The 19,040-nt window shown below is 55.7% G+C and overlaps 1 protein-coding gene and 1 pseudogene across 15 annotated transcripts in view; both read left to right on the top strand.

The window, feature by feature from the left end:
* Positions 1–12,296, top strand: part of SLC9A8 (solute carrier family 9 member A8) — a 74,513-nt gene extending 62,217 nt beyond the window's left edge. For 9 of the 15 annotated variants that reach the window (XM_086331404.1, XM_086331402.1, XM_086331411.1 and 6 more), the window contains 4 exons: positions 902–1,013; positions 4,090–4,310; positions 6,355–6,501; positions 7,420–12,296. In XM_086331404.1, coding sequence (XP_086187530.1) covers positions 902–1,013; positions 4,090–4,310; positions 6,355–6,501; positions 7,420–7,530 — 591 coding nt within the window. In that variant the 3' untranslated portion in view covers positions 7,531–12,296. The remainder of the gene's footprint in view (positions 1–901; positions 1,014–4,089; positions 4,311–6,354; positions 6,502–7,419) is intronic. The other 6 variants (XM_086331407.1, XM_086331416.1, XM_086331406.1 and 3 more) reach the window with 2 other exon arrangements.
* LOC147360022 (interferon lambda-1 pseudogene) lies at positions 11,413–18,468 on the top strand (annotated as a pseudogene).
* Positions 18,469–19,040: the final 572 nt, after the last annotated feature.

Raw genomic sequence — 19,040 nt, 5'->3', positions numbered from 1 at the left:
CTTGGACCAGTTACTTCATACTTAACCTCTCTGTCTCGGTTTCCTTGTCTGTAAAACAGAGACAGTAATACCTACCTCATAAGACCTTTGGAAGGATGGAAATTGAACGAGATAATGCATATAAAATCCTTAGAACATTGTCTGGCATGTAAGTGTTAGGTGATTGGGGGCAATTATTGTTAACTTGACTTGCCAGGACACACAGTCCAAAGCACCTCAATTCATGCTGGTTAAAAGGACAAACTTAGATTCCCCATAATACAGCTTATGGCTATATTGTTCTGTTCAAGTTAGTGGTAGTGAGAACCAGGATGGAGAAAAGAGAAGAAAATAAATGAGTAGTTCTAAAAAGCCACTCAGATAAGATTTGGACTTTACATAATCCTATATTTTGTTAAAATTGACCTGCCTTTGGAGATGGCTAGGATCTGGCAGGGTGTATGTGACCTCCTGTTAGAACCTACCTGCATATTCCTTGTGCTCAGGGAGCAGCATTTACGGGCATGGGTAGGCCATCTTCCCTCCTTTCCCCGGGGAGTGGGGCCCTGATGGGAGAGGCAGGAGCACCTTGTCTGTCTCCCCAGAGCTAGCTCATCCCACAGCCGGGCACCTTCGGAGGAGCCAGGTGGCCCTTAAATTAATCCCTCTTGGTGTTGCTGAAGCCGTCATTGATACCTTGTTAGTCCTCTCTTTCTGACAGTAGAATCATAACATACAGAGCTTTATTCCTTGCCACACATAGAAACTGGCATCCCCGCGTCTGTGCCTAGCACCAAGTTCACGTCTTTGATGACAGAGGGATGCTGCCTTCATCACGGTGTGTTAGCAAGTCTGTGTTCATCTCAGTAAGCTTGAAGAACCGGAGGTTTCCGTGTAAGACTCCATCTGCTGCTGTTTGCAGGTGCTTGTGCTGTTTGGCAGAGCCGTGAACATTTTCCCCCTCTCCTACCTCCTGAATTTCTTCCGTGATCATAAAATCACCCCGAAGATGATGTTCATCATGTGGTTCAGTGGTAAGTCCAGTCTCAAGTGAGCCGTGGAGGAGACTGTGTCATTAAGGCACAAACTGGCCTTTTGGAGAGTGGACACAGCTGTCCCCGGAGTCTTTCCAAACTGAGGGGGCCTCATCAGCCCTCAGAATCCACGCAAGGCCCTTCACGGGCCACACCCCTCCCCACAGCGCCCCCAGCAGGGGAGTGTGTCTGCCCTACAGACGGGGAGACCCAGGTCTAAGGGCAGAGGGCTTGCTGGGGGTCGAGCTGCCTGGGGGGCAGGGCCCCCTCCACCCCCCTGTTCCGAGGGGCCCCAGAGGGCAGGGCCGGGGTTTGCCCACCCCCCTCTGCCCCCTGTTCTGAGGGCCCCCGGGGGGCAGGGGCCGGGGTTTGCCCACCCCCCTCCACCCCCTGTTCCGAGGGGCCCCAGGGGGCAGGGGCTGGGGTTTGCCCACCCCACTCTGCCCCCCTGTTCTGAGGGGCCCCAGGGGGCAGGGCCGGGGTTTGCCCACCCCACTCCGCCCCCCTGTTCCAAGGGGTCCCGGGGGGCAGGGCCAGGGTTTGCCCACTCCCCTCCACCCCCCTGTTCCGAGGGGTCCTGGGGGGCAGGGCCAGGGTTTGCCCACTGCCCTCCACCCCCCTGTCCCGAGGGCGGCAGCACATGCTGTGCATGGCGTCGTCGCTCTACCTGCATGCTGTCCAGGCTGAAGGGACAAGGGGCTCAAATACTTTGAAGTTAACTTTATGTATTTATGTTTCGACCACACTGGGTCTTCGTTGCTGCTCACAGGCTTTCTTTAGTTGGGGGGTGAGGGCTTCTCATTATGGTGGTGTCTCTTGTTGCTGAGCGCAGGCTTTAGGTCTGGCATGTGGGATCAAAACTCAGGTCTCTTGCATTGGCAGGAGGATTCTTAACCACTGAACCACCAGGGAAGTCTAGGAGCTCAAAATTAAAAGGTTAAAGTTCAAACCTTTTTGTACCTCAGGCTACATTTGGATTTTTTTTTTTTTTTATTCAGTCACTAAGTTCTGATAGTTTATTTGACCATTTCAGTTGCCATTCAGTCTCATTCCCCTTTAGTAAAGGATGGATAAATAAATCTTTGGCTCCTAAAGCACCAGATCTGTAGACATTTTTAAATTTACTTATTTCTTTGTGGGTTCAGGGTATAGCAATATGCTTTATAGGCTGTTTTCTATCCAACAACATATCTCTACATTCCTTGAAGATTTCTTTTTCAAAAGATCTTGTTTAAAGTATATGTGTGTGTGTGTGTGTGTGTGTGTGTGTAGGACATGCAGGTAGTTAAGTGTGTATTTATGTGTAGATAGTGAAGGATACTTTTTTCTTAAATCCTTTTTGCCAGTGAGGGGAAAAAAATTGTTTAAGGGAGTTAGTTGATCCAAGGTCTTCAAAATCCCCCCCTAAAAAAAATCTAAGAAATGTATGAGGCATTGTCCAGTTACGTGAGCTCTTTGGGGGTAGGGACGTGTGGAGAGAGACCTCTAGGGGACGTGGGGGTGGTTTAAACTGGGAGGCATTCTGGTTCTAGGCATTCTGAGGCGATCCAGACCGTCTCAAGTCTGGGGCTCCTTCCTCCCCAGCCTGCGTTGACCTAGGCTCCCTGCTTCCCCTCTTCTCTGGCCTCCAGGCCCGCTCTGGCCTCCCTCCTCTTCCCAGGGGTCTCCCCTCTTCCTGCACCAGTACCTCAGTCACACTGGCCCCCCCAGGACTCCATCTCAGACCCGCCTCGTCTCTTGAGCCCTCACAAGCCCACCTGTCCTGTGGCCTCAAATTCCCACCCTCCTCAAGCTGGTTCCTCTGACCCGGCCTTTCCTCTGATCCAGACTGCAGTGTCTGCATCTCCTTGGGTGTCATGGAGCCCTTGTGAGCTCATTGTCTAGGACTGAATCTACCTTCCTGCCCAACCTACTTATTTTCCAGCAGCCCCTTTCTTCCGCGAGAGACAGTAGCTTGTTTTATAGCAGGTGTGGCCCCTCGGTGTGCTGTGAGCGCATGCTGCCCTGTGCCAAGGCGCTTCATCCTCGGCCACCGGCAGGGCAGCCCTGCTGTGTCTGGTTCCTTGGCCCGGCCTGAGAGGCTGCGGGGACAGACAGGGCCGGGCTGAGCCCAGGAGCCAGACTCCTGACCGCGTGCCCGGTGCACTGGGCATCCTCCGGGCCCTTCCCGGGTTAGCCACACTTCCCCTCTCCTGGGACCTGCTGCTTCCACTCCCCGTGTCTCTCTGAGATCCACCCTTTGCTCCTCTCTGCTGTGTCCCCGTGTCACGTCCATGCTGCAGCAGCCGGCCCGGATCGCGCTGTGATGTGCCAGCCACTCCTGGGTCAGATCCTGTCCGTGTGCTCCGCCCTCCCTCTCCTCCCCGCCCTGCTCCTTAGGGCCCTCACCCTCCCTTGAGTCCTTCTTTGGTGTCTCTGCTCCAAGCCACTCAGAGAGCTCCTGTTCCCTCTCCAGGGCACCAGGAACTTTCTAGTGAGAACTTGCCATTTCTCAGCACATTCATGCCCCAGTCCAGCCAGCAGGCTCCTGGGGACCAAAGCAGGAATCAAGGGGAGGCTCCCCCGTGGTTCCCCGCGCGCAGGCACAGCATCGTCGGGCCCAGCGGGCACTGGACGGATGGTATCCTGGGCTGTTGCCCGTGGAGCACGGGCCCTGGGAGGACATCTCCTCCGCAGCCCCAGCCCCTCTTCTGTGTGCCGTGAGTGTGTCAGGACCAGCTCTGAGGGCTTCCTGTGGGGCTCCGATGAGGTTGCGCACGCAGAGCACAGTGCCGCCCCCCCGCCCCATCCCCCCACTGCAGGGAGGGCTCTTCTGTACCAGCGTGAGTGCCGGGCGGGATGAATCCCCACCACGACGCACCTGGCGCCGCCCGGCTGGGACAGGGCCCCTCACCTCGCCCGGCCGCCCGCCCTGTGAAGCGGGGGGCGGAGGAGAGCGTCTCCCAGGCCCCGTGTTTGCACCCCCTCTCCTCACCGCCCTGTGCCGCACGGGCTGAGTCTGCGCGCTCAGGTGGACCCAGAACCCCCGAGAACCATGGCGCCCCCTGCCCCCCTTTGTCCCCTCCCTGTCGCCCAGGCCTGCGGGGCGCCATCCCCTACGCCCTGAGCCTCCACCTGGACCTGGAGCCCATGGAGAAGCGGCAGCTCATCGGCACCACCACCATCATCATCGTGCTCTTCACCATCTTGCTGCTGGGCGGCAGCACCATGCCGCTCATCCGCCTCGTGGACATTGAGGGCGCCAAGGCACGCCGCCGGGGCCGCAAGGACGTCAACCTCAGCAAGACCGAGAAGATGGTCAGTGCCGGGCGGGCCAGGCGGGAGGGCGGGGGGTCCCTGTGCACCGCCAGGGAACGCGGGGGCAAGACACGCTCTGAGGGTGCACAGGCGCGCATGGCGCATGCACACTCGAGCTGTGTACACATCACCTTCCTACACCAAGGAGGAGGTTGGACTCAGGGTCTGAAACCTGGCTCTTTGGGGTGGGTTGTCTGCCAGCCTCGCGGAAACCCCGGAGGTGGTGATGTGTAGGTGGCAGCCAGACCTGAACCCCCTCTCAGGGTCTCCCAGTAGCGCCCTCCCCCCCAGTAACCGCCCCACCCCCTCGGCCAGGACTGGAGGGATGTTTGAGAGTCACCAAATGACAGAATCACCTCACTCCCCAGCATTTAGTTGAAGCCTCCTCTTGGGGCGTGAGAGGAGGAAGGCTCTCACAGTGGTTGGGAGGATCGGGTGAGCAGACACTCTGCCCAGAACAGGAGAGGGCCTGATTTGGGGCTGGGGGTGCTCAGGGCAAGTTGCAGTGAGCCCAAGGCCCCCAGACCCCTGCTCGCCCCTGCCTCCTCCAAGCCCCTGTGCCCGGAGTCACTGAGGTGGTGTCTTTCCTGCCTGTGTTTCCCTCAGCCTGGGTGCAGAGCCCTGGCTGGTGGGGGGGCGGGACACGCCTTCCTGCACCGCCCTCTGCTCTGCACACACATTTCCAGAAACACATCATTTTCTAGTTCGCTTATCCCAGGCCGTCAGTAACTTGACTTAGTCACGGAAGGCACAGAAGTCCTCAGCCGGAAGATGGGGAAAGGATGTGCCCATGTGTCACTTAGCAGAGTCCAGCCAGTCTGGGGGGGACCTTGGCCCAGTCTCCGCCCAGGGCCTCTGCAGCCAGGGTTGTGTCCGGCGGCACCTTCAGGTGCCCTCAGGCTCACAGAACGCCCCACCCTCTCAGCAGCCCTTCTCCCCACCCCCTCCTCCACTGTCTTGTCTGCTTTTAACCAAAGCCTAAGTGTAGGTTCTCAGACCTTTTAGTGGGGGTCATAATTAGTGGAGGGCTCCAGGGTCTTGTGGGTCTGGGGCGGGGCCCCAAAGAATTTGCATTTCTAACCCATTGCCAGGAACTGCAGCCGCATTTGGCCAAGCCCAGCTCAAATAGAACCAGGATGTGCGCTAGGAGGGGAAGCAGCTGCCGTGCGGGGCTTGTTTGCTGTGGTGCCTGTGCTTTGCGTGGACTGCCTTGAGTCTCCCTGATAACCTGCAGGAAGCAGGTGGTCACCGTTCGTGATCCCCACTTTGCAGATGAGAGCACTGAGGCACACAGAGGCCAGAGCACAGCTAAGGTCCCACAGACTCTTAACCACACTTGCCACCCCCAGTCTTCAAGGTGGGGGTTCCTGGACCAGCCGCATCAGTGGGAGCTCATTAGAAATGCAAATTCTTGGGTCCCATCCTAGACCTGCTGAATCAGGAGCTGCAGGAGGGCCTAGTGGGCCCTGTGTTCTATGGCTCCCCAAGTTCCAGGCAGTTCTGGCGGTGGCCCCAGTGTGAGAAGCACTGTGCCCTCGCTCTCTCCCACCTCTTATGCCTGGGGGGCACTGTGCTTGGGGGCAGGGGTGCAAAACTGCCTTTGGTGGCCCCTGCAGAGGGTAGGTAGTCCTTCTGCGCCTCCCTCTCCAGGTCCCATCAGGATTGTTCCTTCTGCCCTCTCTCCACTTGACCAGCAAACTCCCCACAGTGGGCCACTGCAGGCAAAAAGGCAACAAAAGCCACCTCCTTGTTCAGTTCACTGGTACAGAGACAGTCCAGAACGGCTCCCGGTCCTGACTGCACAGGACAGGCAGCCAGAGAACGTACAGGCCGAGCCCCAGCCCTGAGCTGCCGACTTAGTCACCATCTGACTTCCCTGGGTGTCCACCGTGTTCCTGCACACCTTCCTGCTGCCCTTCTGCTGCAGTTAGAGTTGGAGACCCAGGGGCCCGGGGCACAGGCCTGCGAGCTAGGCTGGGTGGTGTGTGGGCTTCCCGGCAGGGCCAGCTTGATGCCTCCTGGGCTGCCTCCGCTCCCCCTGCAGGGCAACACCGTCGAGTCGGAGCACTTGTCGGAGCTCACGGAGGAGGAGTACGAGGCCCACTACATCAGACGGCAGGACCTCAAGGGCTTCCTGTGGCTGGACGCTAAGTACCTGAACCCCTTCTTCACGCGGCGGCTGACCCGGGAGGTGGGACGCAGGCTAGGGGCCGGAGCGGGGCGGGCAGGGAAGGCCCACGTGCCAGGTGGGGTGGGGGTGTCCTCCCACTCAGCTTTCTCTCCTTCCCAGGCTTGAGGGCTGGATATGCTTGTGGGGCTGGGCATCTGCTGTCTCTCTTCTGCTGCCTTATTTAGTGTTAGTTTAATAATAGGCTTCTTGACACAGTTTGGTTTCCCTGGATGGTAGTCTTGGGATATTGATCAGCTTCTGAACCTGGCTGAGGAATCTCAGCCCTGCTGTGGCCCGAGGCTCAGGGCTTTCGCTCCATCCATCCCTCCGGGCACCACTGGCCTCTGGGTGACCAGGAGTGACGCCCGTCTCGGGCCAGCTTGGGCCTGCTCTAGTGAAACGGTCACCCCGCCTGTGCAGGCTCGGGCTGGGGGTTCCCCCAGCGGCGGCTCCGCTCTGCTTCTGAGCCCCGCCTTCCTCCTGCAGCGTCAGCGTGCCTTCAGCACGTGAGCTCTCAGTGGGAGCCAGGCGCTGCGCCATGATGGCGTCATTTCCTTCTCCCACCAGCCCACGCGGCAGACGCAGTGAGCTGCCTCACCTGATAGCCAGGGAGGCTGAGGCCCAGAGAGGTGGAGTCCCCGTCCTGGGGTCACACAGCCAGTGTGGGGCAGGGCTGAGAGCAGAGCCCAGGTGTGTCTGATTGCAGAGGCCAGGTTTTTTTTTAACATCGAGCCATCCTGCCGCCTCCTGTTCTGAGTGAGACCTTCTGTTACCTCTGCCCACAAAGAAAAATCTCAGCCTGCCCTTAGTCAGTTAGCACTTTGAAGTTGCCTGTGCGCCCTGCCTGCCACAAGGCACAAAGCAGCTGTCCCTCCCTGCCTTGCCCCTGACCCTGACCCTGACCCACTGACAAGGGGCTTGCCCCGTCTCCCGCCCCAGGACCTCCACCACGGACGCATCCAGATGAAAACGCTGACCAACAAGTGGTATGAAGAGGTGCGCCAGGGCCCTTCGGGCTCGGAGGACGACGACGAGCAGGAGCTGCTGTGACCGAGCGACGCCCGGGAAGGACCCCCGCAAGGCCCCCAGGCGCGCGCACAGGCAGCTCTCCGCTCTTCAGGGCGGACAGAAGGAGGGTGACACCCAGGCCGGGGTCATCCCAGCCCAGGACTCCACACACTCGGGGCCGGCTGGCTGCCCTGCAGCGCCCCCTCCCCGCTCCTCACTGGACCTGACCGCGGCCCGCAGACTGGAGGGGCCCCGTGCAGGTAGATTTTTCGTGCTGCTTTCAGAGCCAGGGAGCAGCCATCTGTCCGACGAGGTGTCCGTGACAAGGTGCCCGAGAGGACCCGCCGTGCGGGGTGTTTCGGGAGCGCGGTGCGCAGTCGCCGCCGTCCCTGGCCGCTGCCTTCATCACGGAGCCCTTCCCTGCTGGGTGGGCGTCGGGACCCCCGGGGTCGCAGCCGGCCGCCGCTTCCCTGCTCCTCATCACGGTGCTGCTGGCCGCAGCAGCAGCAGCAATTCTCATCCAAGCGGCAGGCTCAGAACCCTCGGACCCTCGCCCGACCCTTAGTGATGTTGCTCGCGCTCCGTGAGAAAGAGAAACCGAGTGACCTTTTTTGTTATACCTCTGGCACCTCACAGGCTGTCTCCCCGGGCGGCAGGCGGCTCCCGCCTTCTCTGGGAATGCTGTGAATGTTTACACTGGAACCGCGCGGGCACAGGCCTTCCAGCCCGTTGGAAGCTGCAGCCCTGGTTGGGGGGTGAGTGAGCCTCTCTGCAAGGTCAGAGCGCCCTCTGGAGGGGAAACCTGGAGGCGCGGGGTTTATGCGGGCCAGCAGCTGCTATCTTAATTCAGTTTAAACTCATGCACTTTGACGGAGCAGTGAGAGCCTAGCAGTGGTCCTTTTTTGCCCAGGCCTCTTTCCCTGGGCTCCGCCCGCGGTTTACCCGTTGCGCCGTCAACTCATGAGCATTTCTTCTTTCCCGCTCCCTGTTCTCTGCCGTCTTGGGTCCTGTTTGTCCTCCCTGGACCCCCTCCCGGGACTCCCGCGGCCTGGAGCCGGATACATCGGCTCCTCACCTGCCGTGCCGGAGCAGCTTCGGCTACCGGGACTCACTCACAGGGCCTTTCCACGTGCTCGCGCGCACGCTCTCTCTCTCTCACACACACACACACACACAGCACGGTGGTCCGGCCCCTGGGCCATCTCAAGGGGTGAGCTGTCCATCATGACCAGATGACTGGAGTTACTGACTTACCCGCATCCACCCCCCTCACCGGCCCTTGAACACGTCTCTACCTGCTTGCTCTGTGCATCCCCAAGCCAACGGCAATTTCTGTATGTGGCTCAGGGTCGCAGCTGGAGCCTCGAAACTCGGCACCCCCTGGGGTGGTGTAATTCATCGCGAGCACATCCCTGGCTCTGCTGGGGACCCGGTGGGCCGGCGTGGACCTTGGGCTGGCAGCAGAGCTGTCTCCATCTTTTCCGCCCCAGGCAGGGTGGCTCAGGGTGTGAGGAGGGACGGACCTCAGGACCTTCCAGGACTCGCGTGCCCTGTGTGCAAGGCCGGACCCCTGCCCTCCCCCCTCCCCTTTCCCCAGAAGTGTAGGTGTGAAGCCAGGCAGGCAGGCAGGCAGCCCGTGGCTTCCTTTTTGGGCATGAAAAGTAAATCTACTTGATTGCTAAAAGGTGATCACTTCCTTTTGTCACGTCCCACGTTAACCTCATAATTTGAGCCAGATAGGATTATTTTACTTCACCTAATCTCCCCACTGGGAGATTAATGCCAGGCTTGATTCTGGTCTCCATCATTTCCGTTTTTTTTTTAGTGGAAAACTAAAAGATCAAGCAGAGGGGACCTTTGTCCATACGTGGGGTGGGGGGAGGGCAGCAGGGCTCAGAGACCGGATCGTCCTCTCATTCTTCAGTTCATCAGTAACGTGCTCCCCCTGCCCGCCTTGAAATTCAGTCAGATCTTGAGGTGTAAGTTACATTGTAAATTCAATAGCGTGCCAGAGAAGAATATTTTTTGGTTGTGAGTTCATAGACAATGGAAACAGGTTCTTCTCAGTTCATTGGGCGCTTGGTCACCAAGTCTCACCTGGCCTCCCACTTTTAGCTGAGACTTGAGAATGACGTTAAGTAGAGAAGCACGTGAGGGGCTTGGTGGAAGGTGTCTGGGGCTTGGCTGTGTGGAGGTGCTTGCCGGGGAACCTTTCCTGGTCTGGACGGCACCAGCCTGGACCTTCCGTGAGCCGGTGCTGCCCTCTGCTGGCCGAGTCGAGGTTTCGCAGTGTGGGAGAGCAGCCCCGCGAGGATACGGGGAGCCCGTGTTCCTCAGCTCCTGCCAGTTCACCTTTGCGTAGGCCAGAGCTGGTGGAGAGGTTTTTCTGGTGGACTTCTTTCAGCTGTCATTGCCTGAGAATCAAAAACTGCGGTCTACCTTTACCATTCCTGGGGCTTCCCTGGTGGCTCGGCTGGTAACAAATCTACCTGCAATGGGGGAGACCTGGGCTGGATCCCTGGGCTGGGAAGATGCCATGGAGAAAGGAACAGGCTACCCACTCCAGTATTCTGGCCTGGAGAATTCCATGGACTGTATGTATAGTCCATGGGGTCTCAAAGAATCAGACACAACTGAGCAACTTTGACTTTGTCTTTACTGTTCGTAATAGTTCTATTGTTTGGGGCAGTAAATGCTTAGAAGATTTTTTAAAGCCCAGCATGACTATAACTTCCCACATACTTCCTTTTAGGCCCAGGACATGGGACAGGACATCTATAGCACACAGAGAAGGCAATGACTTTAGAGAGAGGTGAAGGCTGCAGAGTCAGTGAGTGCCTCTGGGGAAGGTGGTCAGTCAGCCAGTGAACTCTGAAGACATGCTGTCTTGGGGAGTTCTGTAGCAGTAAGCCCACACCCCAAGGCACCCCGAGCATCCCTGTGGTTGTAGAACCCCTGGGCACAACCGTACTTGGAGGTTTGGGGTGTGAGGCCTTACAGGGGAAGAAGCTAGCTTTTCCTGGGCCTCCGGAGGTCAAGTTTGGGCTGGGCTGGCGCAAGGCCAGGCAGAAGGTGGCTCAGTCCCGTCGTCTGGGGCTCAGACCCTCGGCCCAGGAGCCGGGCAAAGGGCCCACCCCCCAGGCAAGCCACCTCTTCAGACTGGGGTGCTGGCGGGGCCCTGGCAGACCCTGTGCGCCACACCCCCCCACACACACGTCGGCCTCATTTGCCTGCAGACTCCTTTGTGTACAGCGGCATGTGGAAAAATCATTGAGTGGGGCGCCTTCTCCTTGAAGCCTGCATCAGAGGTGGCCTCGTGGGGTCTCAGGTCCACATGCCCCCAGGGGCCCACACATTTGGCAGAGCCCGCAGCGGGTAGGCCACAGTGAGGATCGTTCTGCTTTGGTGAGAAGAGCCAGGGTGGGGTGGGCTGGGGGCGGTCCGAGGCACAGGCCTGGCTGAGGGTGGGTCTGGCCTTGGAGCTGGTCCCCGAGTCTGGCGTGAGGACTCTCAGCAGTGACTGACCGTCAGTTAGCCTTTAAATGCCAAAAAGAGCAAAAGATCCTTCGCGGCTTCCCTGTTCACTGGCTCCAGGACGCAGGCACATGTGTCCCCTGCTGGGTGGTGGGTAGGAAACCAAATCTGAAAGGTTCCCGATGGAGCAGCCAGGATCATTAAGAAGCTGTTGTACCGGGAGCCCAGTCTCCAAAGCCCTAGACAATATGTGTTAAATGAAAACACCACAGTCAGAATGAAGGCTGAGAAGGAGCAAGCAGCTCCCTTCTGCTCAGTCTCCCGCCATTTCTCTCACAAATGGAGCCAGACCTGCAGGGACTCCACCGTCTTGCCCTGTGTGACAGACGAAGGCAGACTTTCTAATGGGCCCTGGCCCACCCCACGTCACCGATGCTCACCCCAGAGGACATGGTCCCTAATCCCAGTAGGAAACAGAATGCGTGGTGCTTCCTACCCGGGAGCAGGGCCTCTCCCAGCTGCTCTGCAGGAGCATCCTGGCTTCCAGGCGAGAAGGTTGAGTGGTTGGCGCACAGCCGCGGGCCCCTGAGGCTGTGGGGCTCACGAGGAGCGTGCAGCTTGGTGGTCGGAAGGGAAAGGTCTCCTGCCGGCGCTGGGGACCCATCCAAGGAGCCGGCCAGCCATGCACGAGAGCCGCTTCTCCGGGCCCAGCCCTGCTCTGCGGAGCTGAGAAGGCGCCTTACTCGCTGGGCCTCCTCGAGGTGTGTGGCTGTGTGTGTGCTCAGTCATGTCCGATTCTTTGCCACCCCATGGACTATATGTAGCCTCCAGGGTTCCTCTGTCCATAGAATTTCCCAGGCAAGAATACTGGAGTGGGTGCAATTTCCTCCTCCAGGGGATCTTCCCCACCCAGGGATGGAACCTGCGTCTCATGAGTCTCCATGCCAGGCGGATTCTTTGCCACTGCACCACCTGGGAATGTAGAACGTTTTCTGCAGTACAGCTCCTGCAAAACTTGGTGTGTTCAAGGTTAATCAGAATCTTGTATTCTTTTGACTGGTTTTCTTTGTAAAAAAGAAAGGACCGTGGGGAGGCCACCTTGTTCTTCTGTCCTCCCCCAGGCACTCCCGGTCCTGGTCTCTGAAGAATGATTTGCTGCTCTTCTCGGTGGGGCTTCGGGTTGGGGGGTGGGTCAGAGGTGGAGGGGCCTGCGGCTGCTGTGCTGGAGCCACTGCCTCATCTCGCTGGGCTCTTAAAGAGTTCAGAAGTGGATGGAAAACGGTAATGTCACTGGATGTTTTTTTAGAAATAAAGACGAAAGCTGCTGAATCTGAGCCACTTTCTGTGTTTGTGTTCTGTGGCTTTGCAAAGGCAGGGGTCGCGCGCCCCTAGGCCCAGCTCTGCCAACATGGCTCGGCTCTCTCTGCCACAGGTGGGTGCAGAACGCAGGGGGTGATGAGCAGGAGCGTGGGCTCTAGGGGCCCAATTCCTGCCTCTGTCTCCGTGGGGCTGCACCCCACAGGCCCACAAGCCTTGAGACCATCGCCCAGAGGCAGCAGCAGAGGCCCTGATGGTTTGCTGTGTGTGCTGGTCGCTCAGTTGTGTCCGACTCCTTGTGATCCCATGGACAGCAGCCCACCAGGTTCCTCTGTCCATGGAATTCTCCAGGCAAGAACACTGGAGTGTGTTGCCCATCCCTTCTCCAGAGGATCTTCCCAACCCAGGGATCGATCCCAGGTCTCCCACATTGCAGGCAGATTCTTTACCGTCTGAGCCACCAGGGAAGGTTTAATGGTTTGGCAGACAGACGGAGGGCTCTTACACAGAGGTCGATACACAAGGTGGAGTGATACCCCACCGTATACAGCAGCTGATGGGCAGAACACTGCGGTGGCCTTCAGTACCCCAGGGAGGAAGCAGCTACCTTTAATAGGTGGGGGAGATTGATGTCAGATGGGCTCAGTTACCAGGATCTGATTAAACCCTGTAATTAAGAGGACTGGACAGTCATGTGAGGGAAGCATGGGCTGGTCGAACAGGAGATGTACCAAGAGCAAGAGAGCAACCATCTTGAGTGGCCGAAGCGTACAGTCCCTCTGTGGGAACGGCTCAGGCCGTGCCCAGCCTTCAGCCAGCCCACGACTGCTTTCGCACAGATGCAAGGGACGCGTCCTCACCAGGCCCCTGGGGTTGCAGGCCAGCCCCTGGTGGGCCTTTGCCAGACTGAAGCCAGGCTCTGAGCCCACATGGCTGCAAGAGTTGGATGGACGGTGGTGGCAATGTCTGTTAAGTGGGAAGTCTTGAGGCTCAGTGTGCTGTTACCCTCTCATACTTCCAAAAGGCATCCTAAGCTGCTTATGGTAACAGGCTGTGCGTGTGTGCTGACTCTTAGCGACTCGATAGACTGTAGCCCATCAGGCCCCTCCGTCCATGGGATGCTCCAGGCAGAAGACTGGAGTGGGTTGCCATCTCCTTCTCCAGGGAATCTTCCCAACCTAGGGATGGAACCCGTGTTTCCTGAGTCTCCTGCGCTGGCAGGCAGATTCTTTACTACTGAGCCATCTGGGAAGCCTTTGGTCACAGATGCAAACAGAAAACACATGTGAGATAAACGAAACCAGGCAAGAGAACCTGTCCTGACCCCAGGGAGCAGCCTTCTGGCGGGAGGCCAGAACTGGACCTCTCGGTCCCCCTCAACCCTGCAATGCCTCCCGCTGCTACCCCACCTCCCCCGCCCCTGGCCAAAGGAGGCAGTGGGGAAAGCATCTATCACATGCTGGCCCCTTCGGTTCCTGAGCTGCCAACCGTATGGCCGATCAACGCCTGCTGGTGTCAGCGGGGAACTAGGTCGGGAGCAGGGCTGGTGGAGTGCCCTCGGCCCTCAGCTCCCATCCCCCTGTGACAGAGACTGGGCTCAGAGAAGGGGTTCTCCTGCCTAGTGAAACTGCGCAAGGGTGATGCCAGTGGGCCCGGGAGCAGTGGGGACTCTGGCAGATAGGGAGCAGGCTCTTCCAGGCCCCGGTGGCTGCGCGGAGGCTGGGAAGTGGAGTGTGCTGAGCCCGGTCAGCCTGGAACAAAGCCCCAGAGTCAGGGCGAGGGGAGCCAGAGCGGCACCTAGGGAAGCTGGGTGTTGTCATTCACATTTCAACCTTCTCATCACCCAGAAAAAGCACTCACTCGGGGTGACGGGGATGCTTTTGAACTGTGGTGTTGGGGAGGACTCTTGAGAGTCCCTTGGACTGCAAGGAGATCCAACTGTGCAATCCTAAAGGAAATCAGTCCTGAATATTCATTGGAAGAACTGATGCTGAAGCTGAAACTCCAAATCTCTGGCCACCTGATGCAAAGAGCTGCCTCATTGGAAAAGACACTGATGCTGAGAAAGATTGAAGGCGGGAGGAGAAGGGGACGACAGAGGATGAGATGGTTGGATGGTGTCACCGACTCGATGGACGTGAGTTTGAGCAAACTCTGGGAGTTGGTGATGGACAGGCAGGCCTGGTGTGCTGCAGTCCATGGGGTCGCAAAGAGTCGGACACGACTGAGTGAACTGAACAGGGTGAAGGGGAGCAAGCCAAGGAAGAAGGGTTTTCCTTGAGAGGCCGGAAAGCTGCAGGGGAGGGTCACGCACAGAGCTGAAGGCCCTGTGACCAGCATAGGACGCCCAGAGGTGCCGAGCGGAGGTAAAGCCGTCCCTGGTCATTCCGCTGTCTCACCTGAGAAGGCTAAGGAACAGGCCTCTGACCCAGTCCCGGCAGGAGAGGGAAGCAACGTCTTAGGGAATTTCCAGCTGTTTCCTCACACTCACAGCAGGGAAGCGCCCTCTTCCCATTGTCTGGCCTTGGTCTCCCATCCTGTGGGGATGCAGTGCTCCTCGGACCTGTGGCGGCAACTCTCACACGAGGTATAGCCTCGCCGACCTGCCGGGGCCCCGGTCCTTAACGCCTCTGTCAGACAAGGGGATTAACCGGTCCTGGAACTGACCTCCCTGCGGAGCTCGCGGCAGGTTACGTCACTTCACAGGGGAGGACCCAGGGCTCTTTGGAGAAACCTTCGATTCCAGGACTTGGACAGGAAATGTATAAGGTAAACCTGGAGACCCCATTACAGCAGATGGTGAGGAAGCAAGTGGGGTTTCAGGGTCAGGTCAAAAGGACTCGGGAGCCAGCCTGAGGAGGTTCCCACTGAACAAAGATGGGACTTGAAAGTCAGTAACAGTAATAATGGAATGGGTTGAAATACTTAAGATATACTGAAATCAATGAGTTCAGAGTAATACTTGTTAAAAATCAGTCACTGGATCTAGAGGAGAGTGAATACATGTTATATGTTCAGCTGACTCCCTTCAGTGTTCTGAAGCGAAACTATCAGCATTTTTAATCGGCTGTACCCCAATACAAATAAGTTTAAAAAGAATCAGTCACTGTTAGGGGATTCTAAGGCATCAACTCATTATTCTAAGTAAAAATAAAGGGAAAGAAGTAAACATCTATCCTGCTTTTCATAAAGATGAGGGATGTTTCTTTTTAACTTTTTTTTAAGTCCTAGATTTATAGGAAGTTGCAAAAATAGTACAGAAGGGTTCCGTGTACCCTGCACCCAGTTTCTCTCAGAGGAACATCTTGCACAGCTATAGAGTGATATCACAGCCGGAAACTGACTTTGGCACAACTGGTGAAATGCACGGGCCTGCTCCCATGACATCAGTTTCACATGCTGTCCTGTGTGTGCCTGTGTATTTAGTTTTATACAGTTTTGTCCCGGGTAGAGATTCACAGCGCCACAGAAAAGTTTCTTTTTATAGAAGTATTCCAGTTGCCAAACGATTAAGACTAAGATTGGAATATCGTTTAAGATTGGAATATCTCCATTTTGCAGTCTCCAGTTAAATAACGGATCTAAGTACTGAGTAACAGCCTTAAAGGCTATTCATATCCCAAAGGGACAGAACTCGATGCCATGTGCCTCCTGAAAAAAAAAGACAACATCTATGAAGTGTTCTTACAACAACAAAAAACCCAACCCACAAATGAGCAAGCCTCAAAAATCAACTACTGAAAAGAAAAAAAAGTCAACTACCAGGTGATACAGCACGCAGGATGAAGGATAAAGACCACATGATCGTTGCAATTCACACGTAAAAAGTGTGTGCCAAAATTCAGCACACTTTCATGGTAAAAAAAAAACCAGCAAACTAGGAATGGAAGGAAACTATCTCAACATGATAAAAGCCATTTCCAAAGCGCATGTGCCACAGCTAACTTCATGCTCAGTGGTGAAAGACTGGAAGTTCTTCCTCGAGAAGAGGCCAGGATGCCCACTCTTGCCTCTTCTACTGAACATAGTGCTGATAATCTTAGCCAGAGCAATTTGGCCGGAAAAAAATAAAAAGGCATTCAAATTGGAAAGAAAGAAGTAGAATTATATCCGTTCTCAGATGACATGATCTTACATGTAGAAAACCCTAAAAATTTTACACACACACACCTGTTAGAACGAATGTAAGAATTAGTTGCAGGATACAAAATCAACACATTATTCTCTATGATTCATTGTTCTATACCCAAATAATGAACAATCTGAAGAGGAAATTACAAACCAAATTCCACTTACAATAGCATCAAAAAGAATAAAATATTTAGGAGTAAATCTCACCAAGGCAGTGAAGAACGTGTACACCAAAAACTACAAAACATTGCTGAAAGAACACACAAATTAAGGACATCCTGTGTTCACAAGTTGGAAGACTGAACATCATTAAAAATGTCCATACTACCCAAAACAATCTACTGATTCAATGTAATCCCTATCAAAACCCCAATGGCATTTTTGCACAGATGGGGAAAAAAGTTCCTAAAATTTAAAAGGGATCTCAAGGGACCCCGAATAGCCAAAACGGTCTTGAAGAACAACAGAAACTCTGGAGGGCTTATCAAAACACATTACATACAAAGCTACAGTAATCAAAACAGTGTGGTCCTGGCACAGAGACAGACATAGAGAACAACAGAAGAGAGAGGCCAGAACTAAACCCTTACGTATGTGGTCCGAAGGTCTTCCACAAGGACGCCAAGACCAGTCAGTGGGGGAAGGACCGTCTCCATAAATGGTACCGGGAAGACTGGACATCCAAATGCAGAAGAATGAAGCTAGACCCTTCCCTTACAGCATACACAAAATGGAAAATGGATTGAAGATCCAAATTTAGTTTTAGTCTGAAACTAAAAAACAATTCCTAGAAGAAAACAAAAGTTTCATGAAGTTGGATTTGGCAACAGTTTCTTGGATTTAATGTCAAAAGCATAGGTAACAAAAGTAGCAGTAGAAAAGAGGGCCACAGCGGACTTTAAAACTTCTGCACCTTCAAAGGATGCCCCTTCTCTGCCGCTCAGGCAGACTTACCCACCCCCTCTATGTCCCTGCCCCAATGTGAGAGTCAGTTTCCCATCCTTCCACCAGCGTCAGCCTCCTTCGGGGGCTCCCCAAAGTCAGTGAGCTAAAGGCATTCCCCGGAGTCCTAACCCAGAGTCTCTCTGGGCAGGGGACTTCTCAGAAACAAAGTTCTCTTCTGCAACTGAATCTGTCTCTCATTCCTTCCTGGCACAGGCCCCAGCTCACCTGGCTGGGCATCTGGCCCCACCCACTCCCCCCTCTGTAGTCCAAGTGGAGATTCCTATTTCCCTTTGCCTTTTCACTTGGCACACATCAGCTGGGCTTGCCCCACGCGCCTGGCTGAAAGCAGAGCCCTGGGGCCAGACAAGCTGTTGAGATTTAGCCGTGGCTGCAGCTTGGGTCCTGGTGTTGCTGATCGTGAGGCTGGACCTGGCTGGACCTGGCCAGAGCAGGCCCTGTCCCCACATCTAAGCCCACCGTGGCAGGGATGGGCTGCCACGGGGGCCGGTTCCCTTCCCTGTTGCCACAGGAGCCGGAGGGCTTCAAGAGAGCCAAGCATGCCTTGGCAGAGTCACTCTCGCTGAAGAACGGGAGCTGCAGCTCTCGCCTCTTCCCCGGGACCCAGGACCTGAGGCGGATGCAGGTGTGGAGCGCCCTGTGGCCTGGAGGGAGAGCTAGTCGTGATGCTGAAGGTCCTGGGGGCCGTGGTCCACTCGTCCCTGGGGGTCGTCCTTGACCGGCCATTGCACATGCCGTGCCACATCTGCCTGGAGCTCCAGGCTTGCATCCGGGCTCGGCCCAGGGCGGGACTGCTGCCCCAGGGCCGCCTGCACCACTGCTGCATCCCCAGGAGGCCCGAGGGGTCCCAAGGCTGCCTCGAGGCCTCTGTCCCGTTCAACCCCTTCAGTCTCCTTATAAGAACCTGAGGTGTTGCCAGTGGAGACCTGCGCGTCTGCAGACCTGGACCCAGCCCTACCCCGTCTGGGACCCTGACCCTCTTTATCCACTAAGCCCCGATTCTGCCTTGTGACTTTCTCTCACCCCTTATTGATGGAGCTGCAGAAGAAATGTTTATTTTTCTACTTTTGAACAATATGTTCAAATAAACAGAAAGGAGTTGAAAAAGAAAAGATCCCACTGCCAATTTTCAGGAGGCTGAGGGAACAGAGGAACTCGATAAACAGCAGCAGGGACTGCCATCAGCAGAATTTAGACTCTGGCAAACTCCAAAAGACGAACAACCCGGTCTCTTCAACAAATACATTCCAAGAGGAATAAAAAAGAAAAAGAATGAGAAGTGTCCCTCCGTGGGGACAGCCTTTAGGATTAAGGTGATTTAAAGATCTATCCACTGGAGTGTGAGACCTTATTGGGACCCCAGGGTGAGCAGTTTTTAAAGTATGCAGTTAGGAGACAACCAGACCTGGGAACACTGGCTTGATATCTGTTGCTTAATTAAGGAATTGTTATAAAAATTCAAATACGGTCAGGGTATTAGAAGTCCTTGTCTTTTAGATATGCAAACTGAAATGTTCCTAAATGAAACAGATGTCTGAATTTGCTTCCAGGGAATTTAGGAGTCAGGGAAGTGGATGGACAGGTACAGAAAATATCAGGTTGGCCGGAAGTCGTTAACCATTCAACCACTGAAGCCCTGGGTTCAGTGTACATGCGGCATCATTATT

The sequence above is a fragment of the Bos grunniens genome, chromosome 13 (genome assembly GCF_055505025.1).
Source record: "Bos grunniens cultivar Pamir isolate PY7600 chromosome 13, Bosgru_T2T1.0, whole genome shotgun sequence".
NCBI classification, from domain to species: domain Eukaryota; kingdom Metazoa; phylum Chordata; class Mammalia; order Artiodactyla; family Bovidae; genus Bos; species Bos grunniens.
This window is presented reverse-complemented; position numbering and strand designations above follow the sequence as displayed.